The sequence below is a fragment of the Polyodon spathula genome, chromosome 8, assembly GCF_017654505.1.
Source record: "Polyodon spathula isolate WHYD16114869_AA chromosome 8, ASM1765450v1, whole genome shotgun sequence".
Taxonomy (NCBI): domain Eukaryota; kingdom Metazoa; phylum Chordata; class Actinopteri; order Acipenseriformes; family Polyodontidae; genus Polyodon; species Polyodon spathula.
In genome coordinates this window covers 15602278-15614718 of record NC_054541.1, presented here as the reverse complement: position 1 = coordinate 15614718, position 12441 = coordinate 15602278, and the positions used below count along the sequence as shown (strand labels likewise).

Sequence of the window (12441 nt, the reverse complement as noted above, 5' to 3'; positions counted from 1 at the left end):
TAAGTGCTCAAGGATCTGGGCCATTTGGCCCTTTAATGGCAATATCCCTCGCCTGGTCCGCGTTTCTCGCTTTCTTTCTGCCCCTTGAAGGAGGTCTAGCTGTGGAGCCTGCGCACAAGAAATACTTTGTGTAGGGCTCGGAGGGTGGGGAGGGGAGGCCTGGGATCCCGAAACTGCTGATGGCTCTCCTAGGCTGGCTGTAAGGGTCTCATCTGAGAAATGAGCCATTCGGCTTTGCAGGGTCTCCTCTTTGGAACCGGCGCAAATAGGGCGGGATGAACTGTCTGCCAAGGCAGCAGAGGAGTGCTCAATGCCCAGGCACCTCACATACAAGGTGTGTTTTTCCTGTGGAGACAATTTCCACCTGCAGGATGTGCACTGGTGGAAATTCGACATTTTCAGTTGAGGTGTTTAGCTCTGGAGAGTCGAACTGAAGCACCAAGGCATCAAAGTTGTATATCACCGAGGCACCGAAAAACCCTGAGGGGATCAAGTGTGCTGGATGAAGCACCGCAGACATCGAAGCGCAGAGGTGGCATGTTCTTGAGACACCAAGGTTGATGAAGCACTGAGGAACCGAGGCTATGGAGCACCAGGGGCCCGAGAGTCTCGAGGGTATAGTGGCGTAAGGCTTAAAAACCTTGAAGCGTCGAAGCGCTGAGGCGGCGAGTTCTCGAGGCACTGAGTGTGTCAAGGACGCCAAAGCGTAGAGCTCACCAGCCTCAAAGGCATCGAAGCGTAGAGGCGTTAAGGTTTCAATGTACCGAGGGTCTCGAGGTACCGAGGCTATGGAATGCAGGGGCACTGGGGCCACCGAGGGCACAATGCACAGAGTTCAAAGCCTTGACGGCATTTAAGTGCAGAGGTGTGGAGCCCTCGAGGCACCGAGGGCGTCGAAGTGCCAGGGTACTGAGGCTCTGGGGCAGCGTGGCATTGAAGGTGCTGCTGCACAGGCTCAAAAAGCCTTGGGGAGGAACCGTTTGGTTGTCGTATTTATTTTATTTTTATTTTTTAACTGCAAGGCAGTAGTAAAGAGTCGACAGCGGATCACAGTACAGCTGTGCCTCGCAGGAATCACGATCTCCCTTCTAACACAGCTGCAAAGCAGAGGAAACAGAAAAAAAAAAAAAAAACACATGGAGCAAGCTAGTGTTAGCTCAGCCTTCAGTTGCCGAGTTTCCAATTCTGGGAAAGTGGCGAGCCAACTTCCAGCAATTAATTGCAAGGGAACTCCAGGAGGAGGAGCTCTGAAAGAGTCAATCACAACTGGAAAAGGTTAGAGTTATACTCACCTTACCTACCTGTATGTGAAAGGCAAGAGACTGACGTCTCCGCGCAGTGACAATTTATTACCTCGGTGAGGCGGGACAGAGGAAGTCAGTCCAAGAGGGGCTTATCGGCATCTTTGATATAAAATGCTCAGCAAATACCTGACAAGCAGGAATATCACAAAAGTATCGTTGGCGGTCATCTTCGAATCGAAGGGAACCCACGTGTGAGGAAATTCTTCTTGAGTTCTGAAAAAAAAAAAAAAACGGAATCAGAAAGTGAAACTGTACTTTAAAAGTTTACGTTAGCCCCGAAGTTTTTGACTCGCTCCAAAAGTTTGTTATTTTTCACTTCCAGAAAAAAAGAAACGCGAGACACGCAGGAGCTTCAGTACATAATTGCTGCTTGTAATTTAAGAAAAAGGTATGTGGAGTTTTTATGTTTGTTACAGTTGGGTTAGGAATGAAGTAATTTGGCAAACTGTTATCGTGACAAAAACAAATACTGTCGAGTATTAGTAATCTGTTTGTATTTAATCTGTCTGCTAAATAATAATAATAATAATAATAATAATAATAATGACACGCTTTACTGAAATGTTTCCATGATTTTTTTAAAATATATTTTTTCAAAATTCTTTCAATGTAATTAACACTCTATTAACAGAACTACGAAAGCATTTCAAACTTGTTCCTCCTGTATAATACATGTTTGACTGCCTTCAATGTTTTTTTTTATTTGAAGTATACTGACCAAATAGTTTTCCTTGTATAATGCTTTGCTGTTAATATGGACGCAGCGTTTTGATAAAATTTGTTGTATTTAATAAGGTTGTCATATATATATATATTATATATATATATATATATATATATATATATATTATATATATACTAGCAGTCTCTTCGCTGGAATGACTAACTGTTAATTAAACTTAACGGTATTCGTGCCATTTAAATAAACTGTCGTGTAATTTGAAGTTAATTCACCCATAAAATAATAATTTTCAGACCCGTGCTGTGATAAGGTTTATCTCAAGGAAGAAAACAAACTATTCTGTGCTTTCAGTGGTAAAAATGTGCATGTTCATACCGTATTTGGTCATTAATCAGAATCTACAGTATAAATGACTGCATCAAAAAGATATCTAAGGAAACCAGTGCTTCAATTACACCTGAAATAAACAGGCACTATGATGACCGCTGCTGTGAAATGAAGCGGCATCTATAGATTAACAAATGGCAATGAAGTATGAGGTAAAGATGAACTAATGTACAGACAGGCACATCCCTCCAGAATAGTTCATGTTAATCAAGTTACAGATCCACACGACCGCCACCACAACACACCCCTTGCTATAGATTGTTTTTTTTTTTTTTTTTTTTTTTTTTTTTTAATTTGCTAGGAATTAAACATTTGTTTTCAATTCCAACATGAAATAATCGGAGCAATTACAACCAGTAGAAAATCTGGCGTCATGTGCTGTAGTTTGTTAATGAAATATTGGTGTACAGGAATTGACATATTTCCGGTAAGCAAGTTGTCTGGGTAGCTGAATCTAACAAAACTGAAACCTCATACAGAGTTTCTATTGGTACAAACTGCATAGCAACAGTGGCAGGCTGTAAGTGGGCCTGAGTCATAACTGCAGTACAGCTGTTGCCTTCCTGGTTTCAACAGAATATGTTCCCTCTCATGTTTTGAAAGCCGTGTATACAAAAGAAAGAACTAATAGCTATCGCCTTTTGTTATCTACACAACAGAGTTTATTATGTAATATTCTGTCGACAACTATGGATATAAAAACTGCATATTTTCTGTTCACTGTTAGAAATAGTTAAAGTACATTTATTTGGAAGTCGCACAATATTATGCATGGGATCCAAATGCAGTAATACTTTTTGTTATATAATACTTTTTTTTTTACCTAAAACACCAACCCTGCAATGAGTCAAAGATCATATGGAAACTCCCTGCTGCGCAAGAGTTATTTTTTGTTGTGGTACGGTAGTTGCACAATGTTCTCTGTGTTTTCCGTGTTCACATAACCTTCAACATAGAAAACAAACACATACAAAAAACATCCCAGCTGCATAGAACGCCTCCTGAGCTGAGTCAGAGTGTGCATGCTGGTGACTAAGGAGGTTTATTGCAGTAAAAACCTGGCGAAAGAGTATTTATAGGCAGGCCATTAGCAGCAAAGTCATGTATCCTGTTGCTGAAGATTTTGTTTAGACATGTTGTTTTGCTTTGTCTTTCAAGCCAGAGATGTTAAAAGTGTGGAGTTTAAACTGCTGCTCAGCATCAGAGGCGCTTGAGATGAACTTGTTTTAGTTGAAATGAATCAGTAACAATTTATTTATTTATTTTTTAACATGTTTTTATGTGTATGTATATGTACTGTGTGCTTCATTTATGTGTGTGTGTGTGTGTGTATTTCTGGATGTGTAATAATTGTTTGGAGTTATTTTATTGAGTATGGTCTACTTAGGTCTTGTTTTAGTGCTGCACTAATTAGATGTACCTGTGCTGGCCCTGCCTGTGGCACAAAACCAATAAGCTAACAAAGACATGCATGTCTAATGCAGAGGTTAGCTGTGGTGTTTATTCAGAAGGTATGTGCAGTGTCTGGCTTGCTTGTATTGATGCATAATATTATTTAAAATTATTTTTCTTTTAAGATGTGTCCTACCAGTGACTCGGAGATGAACGGCACACAGATGGGAGACACTGAGGCGAGCGGCATGGAGTTCCAGATTTTGATGGCCTATGCACAGCGCAGGAAGCCTGAGCTCAAAGCACAGCGGAGCCCCTCGGAGGAGAGACCCAGCCCTCCAGCTCCGGAACGCAAGAAGAGATGGCCCAGGTGGAAGAAGCTGGTTCCCAAGTGCGTGCGCCCACAGGAGGAAAAGCCCTTGGAGCAACTAGCACCTGCAAGGGCCCAAAGTAACAAACCCAACGTGGGCTTTGGAAACTCCCATTGTGATCCCGGTACAGTCCCTGAAGAACCCTAGCAGAACCATCAATGGCAACAGAATGCATTCAGAGCAAATGTTGGGGCAAATACTGTAGTGACCCTGATAAGAAAGCAATAACACAGCCCAGGGTGTTTAAATGTAGTCCATGTAGTGATATTGTTCAGCAAAGTAAAGTCTATTTGACCTTTGAGCTGAAGTGTGTTATTGTGCGGATAGCAAACTGTTAATGTTGTAAAACTGGAATGAAAGGCTTGCTCACGGGGTTCTATTGCCTTGCCTCTTATTTGCACTAGCAGTATTATCACTGGTCCCGCCTTTCTTCTGTTCAAGATTTTTTGGCTCCTCGCTTGTATTTTCCACTTCAGTCTTATACAGAGATTGCAAATGCAAAACTACAGATTAAACCCTGCAGCTGCTTCCTGGTACCGGGTCACCTGTGCTGTTCAGACTCACTGCAATGACACCATGTGGCCTGCAGTTTATCTGTAGTACTTTTTATTTTGCTCTGCTGAAATGTGTTCAGGGCTTTGAGAGGACCTGGTCTTGAAAGGTGCTAATAAGTGCGCTGTTGTGTGTTTTGAATAATTGCATATCCTTAATTAACGTAATAAACAAAACACAAAGAAACCAGTGAATAACCAAAATATTCTCTGCAGAATATAAATAGGGGGCCAATAATAATGTTAATAAAGGTGATGTAATAAACATAATTTAGCACTCCTTTAAGCGAAGACATACATTCTGGAAAGTGGTGGGATAAACTTTTCACTGGAGCAGAAGTTTGTATATCTGTCCCACTGTCTTGAAAACGGCTGCCAAAATACTAATGTTCTTATATTTAAAGCTCTTTAAATACACTGATAATACACTGGTGTACCAGAACTGCTTTTTCATATTCAATGTATAGTCTAATAACACTTGGATTTGTGTTGTTTTTAGCTGAAGAAAAGGATGCCCCTGATAAAATAGCAGATAAACTCCACAAGATCGTGGATTCAAGGCAGACCCTGCAAAAGGTGTTACTACTGTCAGACAGCATTGAATCTGACGGCATTGAAGGTAATCTTCAATCCTAATTCAGCAAGTTAAATGAAACTCTATTCACACTGCCTGTATACTGTGAGACCAGCGAGAGAGTGCACCGTGATCGTGAATGAATGAAGGGGATAGCATTCGCATGGTGTCAATGGGTGTTGATCGCACAATATTTAGGTAGTGTGGAAAGGGTATAACGGGGATGGTAATAAGACTCCTGCTCATAGCAGTTTGATCCACTCCTGGTTTTACAATGCTTAATAAGACACGCCTGAGCTTGTTACCTAATCGAGCTTGTATTAAAACCTGGACTAGCTGAAGGTGCTATGCAATAGGAGTCTTTATTTACAGCCCTGTTACCTTGGCACATTAGTAGTAAATTGGCACTGAAAAAGTCAAAGTGAAATGAGAAAATGACCTTGTGTTTCCTTTGTGTGGCAGATGAAGAGCAGTATGTTATTCAGAGGCTGGTGGAGCTGTTAAAAGAATCTGGAGACAAGTTGAACCAGGAGGTAAGAGAAGGAACACTTGCAGCTGAATTCAAACAGTGTGGACTGCGTCACTAAACTGAACTCGGTTGTTTAGAGATTGGGTGAGATGGGGTCCCCGAGGTAATGGCATGTCCGCGTGGCATGCAGAGTATCATACAGTCAGGGGAGCGCAGGTTTGCATTAATCATCAGCGGACCCTATTGACCAGGCGCACGGTAAGCTCAAACTGTGTCCTCTAGGGGGCAGTAGTTCTACTAAACTGCTGAGGAACATAATTGGACATTGTAAATTGTGGAGAATTGTTTTTCATTTATTTTATTTACATTCATTCATGAAAAGTCAATCATACATTTAAAAAGCACTTGTGGATGATCCATTAAATTATTTTTGCATGTATTTGAAGAGGGGGAGGGGGGATTATATATTTGAGGATACTGTCAGATTCCACTTCTTTTATTGTCTGAGCACACTTAGTCAGGGGAGACGCTTAAGGAGGACACAGATGTTTTGGACTCCTATAAGAGGATTGTTTGTGCACTGACTTACAGATTTTAGTATATCCAGACAACTTTTAAGTAATCAAGAAAAATCACACAGACCTATTCAAATTTGAAGTTTTAACGAATCAGAGCAGTATTAGTACTCCTTTGGTATATTAAATGCTTAAAAATGGATCGAACGGTTAGAGATGACATTGGATCGTAGCTAATAGGCGATCCAGAGCCTTTACAGATTTAATAGCGTTAACACTTCAATGCAATTATGGTTATCACATGTTTTGCCCTTAAGCCACACATGCAAAATGCTAAAACGCCCACCGCTAAATACTAAAACATCCAATGCAAGACTATCTAAAGTTAAAATATCATTCATCAATGCTTCAAGATAAGTCAGATATAAATTCAGGATTATGCTTACCTCCCAGTATATGGCAGTGTTTTTGCAGAATATAAGTACAGGCAAGAGCTGTCTTCGAAGGCAGAGGCTTCTGAATACGGTCAAACAGCAACAAGCTTTTCAGAGATCTTCAGAGAATGGACCAAACAGCTTGTGTTACCAAGTTGAATGATACTTGACTGGAGTCTTGCCTCGAATTTTATAGAACTTTTCCTCTGCTTTGTGCGTCAGAAGACTTAATTAAATCTAAACAGACCAGAGGCTCTGTTTTAGCTTGAAGTCTGCTTTCAAATGAAGGTTACTTCTTTTCTGATAATAAATTTCACTGTTAAACACATTTTCAAGTTAATTAAATGAGATGCTAGTGTTGCCAAGGTTACCAAAGGCTTCTGCATGGAAGCTTGCAGATAAGGGAGGCCCACGTCTTCAATCTGGCCAGTTTCCAAATACTAAAATACACTCCTATAACAAAGGCACACAGATGAGCGTTCCTCTAACATGAGACCATTGCTCGCTCTTCCTTTGCTGTAATCATTTTTCTGCTGGCTTTATAGCTTTTATAACACAGTACAGAATTATTACAGTATTTTAACATTATTGCAGTTTCACAGATGTTCAGTTTGTATCCCAAAGATCAGCCTGCTTTCAGCAGGAGTGACAGTCTTGGGACAGGCTGTGCTCTCAGTGAGTCTCAAAGTTTCTACAGGATCCTTTTATCCATTTCTGCACATCATATAACTGCACATCATGTAACCTTGTTAGTTGGGCTCCCATCTTTATATTCTCATCTCCAGCTTCAGTGGGGAAAACCTCACAAAAACTAAGCTGCTTCTATCGAAGAGCCATACTCAAGGGAGGAAGGGTTTTAGGGTCACTAGTGCAGCACTTGCATTCTTTAGATCAGTAGGGCATCAGAGTCCATATTGAAGCTCCTGGTTGCACGTAAGCTTTACATTTTAAATATTTTTTTCTTTCAGATTAAGACAGACCAGCACCTTTCCAAATGCTTCAAAGAGGCGTTCAGTTACTCACTCTTTAAGAAGGTGACGGACATGTTCCTGGAGAGAGTCTGCTCCTCTGCAGCGCAGGAACCGTCCAGGATCGCTTTCACTGCCGACATCACCGCCAAGCTCACCTCCGTCGACAACCACCCCATGAACCAGAGCATGGGCTTCGGAGCCAAGTACCTGAGAGAGCACTTCAGCACCTGGGCTCAGAGTCATGGGGGCTGGGTAAGCACCTAGACCAGGAATCGATCAATCTGCTATGCAGTGGGAGTCTTATTTCCATCCCTATTATAAGAACCACTACTGACTTTAATCCCCATCCAGGCTGTAAATACAATATTAGAGCTATCAGTAATATGCAAGACTAGATCACTGTGACCTGTATCCACTGTATAAGTAAGTTTAACATAGAGGTACAGTAGATGAAAAGGTTCTTTCATATACCCCCACATTCTGCTCTATAGCTATCTATCACCCCTTTCACACTTACTGAGTCAGCCTTGGGCCGCCTCTGAGCCACCTCAAAATTTCCCTTCACAGTTGAGGTTTTAGGCAGTCTAAGTGCGTTCACATGTGGCTGAAAAGGAAGCCTAAATTGTGGCAAAGTGCTTGTCGGGAATGTAAACAGTGACGTAAACACTGCATTCCCGGAAGTCAACGTAAGAGATTGAGCTGGGAAATTTACAGACGTAAATATGGCAATCTTATTTTTTGCAACACTGTTGGCACTGTACTTATTGAACAGGGTATGATAAAGGCGTGTGTTGACAGTGCAGTCGGCTACTATGGAAAGAAACAATCGTGTTGGATCATGCGTAAATGCAGCAAACAAGGACGTGTACATTACATTAGTCACAATACAGATTATTATATTAATGGGGACTGAATATGCAACGTCATATGCATTATTTATCAATATTGAGATTTACAATCTTAGCTACAATCTGAAATGTGTGTGTGTATATATATATATATATATACAAACACACACACACACACACACACACACACACACACACACAGAGCACGAGAGAGCGCAAGTTTTATCATTTGAATGAAAGCTATACGATGAAGACACACTTACCATTCATGACTGACCGGTCATCATCATCGTCAAAGGTGTCGGTGTATTCAGTGCATTCCCCATTGCCATTTAACGGACTGGAGATCTCGTAGGTCCCATAAAATCCAAGATCTGTGGTGAGTTTATTTCTGGCCTGCTGCTCAGTATTTTCGAGAGTTGTCTGACATACTTGCAGGTTTTCACCAGAGATAACACGGACATAAAGGAGATAGCTGCTTCTGCATCCAGCGCTCAAAGAATATCACGGACATGTTATAGTAATAAAATAATGACTTGGATTGCATTATTGAGGAGTTTGGTGATAAAACGAGTGATCAGGAGAGTATCTATGTCTATAAAGAGGTATGTGAAAAATACAGCGAACAAAGGGTGGAGCTTGGCTGGAGATTCTGGACTGTCCCTTTGCGATTTAATACATTTTAAACCTGTTTACTCTGGAAAAAAACAGCGCGTGTGAAAATAAATTGGACCTGACAAGCGCTGAATAAATGGGCCGCTAAGGGTTAATTTCTTCATCGTCCCAGGTGCTACCCTTTAAAACAGACATTGTTTTGATCTACTACGCTCTACCTAGTAGGGCAGTGGTTTGAGCTATGTCACTGCACTGACGCGTTAAGGCCGGCCCAGGGCCTGCGTTGGGTTCACACATACAGACAGGCCGGCCCTGAGGCAGCATTGGTATTTTAGGCCGCATCAAAAAGCTGGTCTAAATTTCACGCGGCCCTGGGCCGGCCTAAACCGCAAGTGTGAACGGGGTGTATGAAACTGAGGGAACACAAAGCTGCTTTTCCAGGAACAGTGGCTTGAATCCTGGTTCCAGGAGACTAGGAGATCTAGTTTGAGGTAACTTTGCTGTATGAAACCGCAGGTCTCCCCAGCCGTGCCATGCAGTGGCTTAAACATTTTTGCACGTTGTTGTTATTATTATTATTATTGTTATTATTTAGTTCTTAGCAGACACCCTTGTCCAGAGCGATTTACAGTTGTTACACAGTATCACATTACAAAATGTCACTTTACAGATAAGAGCAGTTGTAAAATACAATACAATCAGTAAATTATGTTTGAGAGTGATTATGACTAAGTGCAGTTAAATTAAAAAATATTTGGTTATAAGAGTAAATTCCATTAAGAGCAAGTACGAAGTACAATAAATGGATAAGAACAATTTCAAATAAGAGCGATTACAACAAAATGTGAGTACTAATGTAATGTTGATTTAGCTTATTTTATACCAATTATATTTTTATTTTGTTTCCAGGAAAAGGCACTGAACAGCGCTGAGGAGGAGGAAGTAGACTAGTGTCCAGTTCTTCAGAGGCAATTCTTTAGAAGAGAGAGACACGTTTTAAAATGCAAAAAATGAGCCACAGTAAACATTTGAAATTTCAGCTTGCATCGCTGTCTCTAACTGGAGGGCCAATGTATAACATGTAATTGCGACACGGGAGGGACAGCTAGTATTAGTACCTGCCAGCTGTAGCACACACTTTGGTGTTAAGGGTCTCTCTCTCGCAGCCTCATTCTTTTGTGACGGAAGAGACACACCCCTGTTGCAAGCCTGTTTATGTTCCGGTGGATAAGAGAGCCAATGGAACAGATTTTGATGAAGGGTTTATGTCCGGTGCTCTGTTGGCAGGTGCTTTTTTGTCCCAGATGAACAGTCTCAACCAGCCACTCTGAAGGACAGATTGCCCCAAGCGCAGCTTCCCAGAAGGAATTCAAGGGTGTTAACAATTAATGATCTTGCACCTTTCCAGAACAATTTAAACACCGTGTAGACACCCAGTGCACCTCTTCTGATACTGCTATTGTCGCTGTAGCTTCCCAGGTATTGCATTTGAATCAGTTGCCTACAAAGTGTCAATCAATCACAGTTACAGATTGCAGCAGTGCCCACAACACAATAGCACAAATACATTTGTTTAATAGTAAGTCCTTTTTTTGTGATTCTATAATAAGTTCATATGTTTTGTGTCAGGGTGTTTTCTTGCTCAAACTGCACTCTTGGGGGAATGTAGACCCTAATATTGATGTTTGTATTGGATGGAAATGGTATCATGGGTCAAATGCAACAAATTAAAAGGAGCGCACTAACTGAGCATGATGCTGTGGTTAGCTTTATTCAAGCTTTACTTTACTGGAGCTATACCGTAAGCGCACAGCCCTTTACAGCGTTGCCTCTCCCTGCCCACCTCACACTGCAAGCAGTTTGAGTGATGAGTTTCGAAACGAATGTGTTTGGTGGGAAAGTGAGTGGGAGTGAACTGGCTGTGTAAAAATCATATTTGTTATACAAGTAATTTGTTTACTACAAACCCTGTCAGGAACTTAATATGTTTCTTTAAATCACAGATACCTTATTGTATTTACGCAAAAAAAGCTTTAAAAATAAATAGTGATAAATAGAAAACGTATCACGGTCTGTAGGTTTTTTGTGCAAGTTTCCTTACTAGCCGTGTGCACTGTTAAGCAGACTATATACAGATCGGTGCAGAACAAGTTTGGCAGTAGCAGTCTGCTTGTTTTTGCCTCAGTGGATTAAATGCAATCATTTCTTTACTCGGTTTATCCAAACTAACTCAAACTCCAAAACACCGTCTTCTGAAATTAATGTTCATAAGGGACTGGGAGTCTAGAGTTATCAGGTTTGTGGAACCAGGAGATTTTTCAAGTCAACATTAAACTAGTGGTAATAGTGGTGGAACAGTTTAACTAACAAACCTTGTCTGATATCCCTCAGGAAAAATGCAACAAAAAAATTGATTTATTTTTTCTAGCTAGATTACTCTGTTTGCATGCCTTTTTCAACTTGTCTGTCACTATCTTATTTTCTTTTGGAATTGGAATACTGTTTGAATGTACCTGGAGTTTATAGATAAGCTTCAAGTTTGTGGATGTTGTTTTTCACTTTGATAGAAGCCGTGATCTGGACTATAGAGCCGGTGTAGTGTTAGAAAGTGGTACATCGTCAGAATGTGATACACATACCAAAACTTGACCTGTGTAATGATGTTAGAAATTTTTATACTGTCAGATTTTGGTAAATGAGCAATCAATTGCGATCTGATGGGTGTTTTCCTATTGTCAAAGAGGTACATTTAACACTAATTTTTTTGGCAAACTTAATCTGGAAACAGAAATTAATCTAAAAAATAAAAAATAAAAATAAAAAATCCACGAGAAGTCCACTGCAAAGTTGCACAACTAACAAAAATGTACAAGACCCAATGTATTGCATATGATAAATATTCACATACTATTTTCATAATAGTGGAAAAATATGATAAATTACATTAAAAACGACGTAAAAGACTAAAAATATGATAAATTAAATTTAAAAAGATGTAAAAGACCGAAAACATGGCAGAAGTCAGGGTACGCTGGGTACTACTTTTTAACGTGTACCTGAAAATAACACTACACCGGTAAGAAATTAAAGTTACTTTCCCCTCTGACTATAGCATCTACTGTGACTTCAATTCGGGTAAAATCTGTCAACCTGATTTACACATTGCCGGTACTGTATATATACTGTTTTCTTAAATACTTTAGTACATTTAGTATTATTTATTTTCTGTTTTGCAAAACAGAAACGTTATGTTTCACTTTCATTCCATTTGCACTTTTAAGCCTGCAGTACAATTACGCATTTACGAGATTGTGCTTCAGTTCATTTG

At 40.4% G+C, this 12441-nt stretch overlaps 1 protein-coding gene across 2 annotated transcripts; it reads left to right on the top strand.

Moving 5' to 3' along the window:
* The first annotated feature begins 1293 nt into the window (after positions 1-1293).
* On the top strand, positions 1294-10862 carry LOC121319508 (apoptosis facilitator Bcl-2-like protein 14). 2 transcript variants are annotated; one of them, XM_041257000.1, is made up of 6 exons: positions 1294-1692; positions 3951-4260; positions 5187-5306; positions 5724-5794; positions 7648-7902; positions 10023-10862. In XM_041257000.1, the coding sequence occupies exons 2-6, from the start codon at positions 3951-3953 to the stop codon at positions 10062-10064; spliced, it is 798 nt and encodes a 265-aa protein (XP_041112934.1). In that variant the 5' UTR covers positions 1294-1692; the 3' UTR covers positions 10065-10862. The 2 variants fall into 2 exon arrangements, with proteins under 2 accessions (XP_041112934.1, XP_041112935.1); XM_041257001.1 differs by lacking the exon at positions 1294-1692 and adding an exon at positions 3467-3616.
* Positions 10863-12441: the final 1579 nt, after the last annotated feature.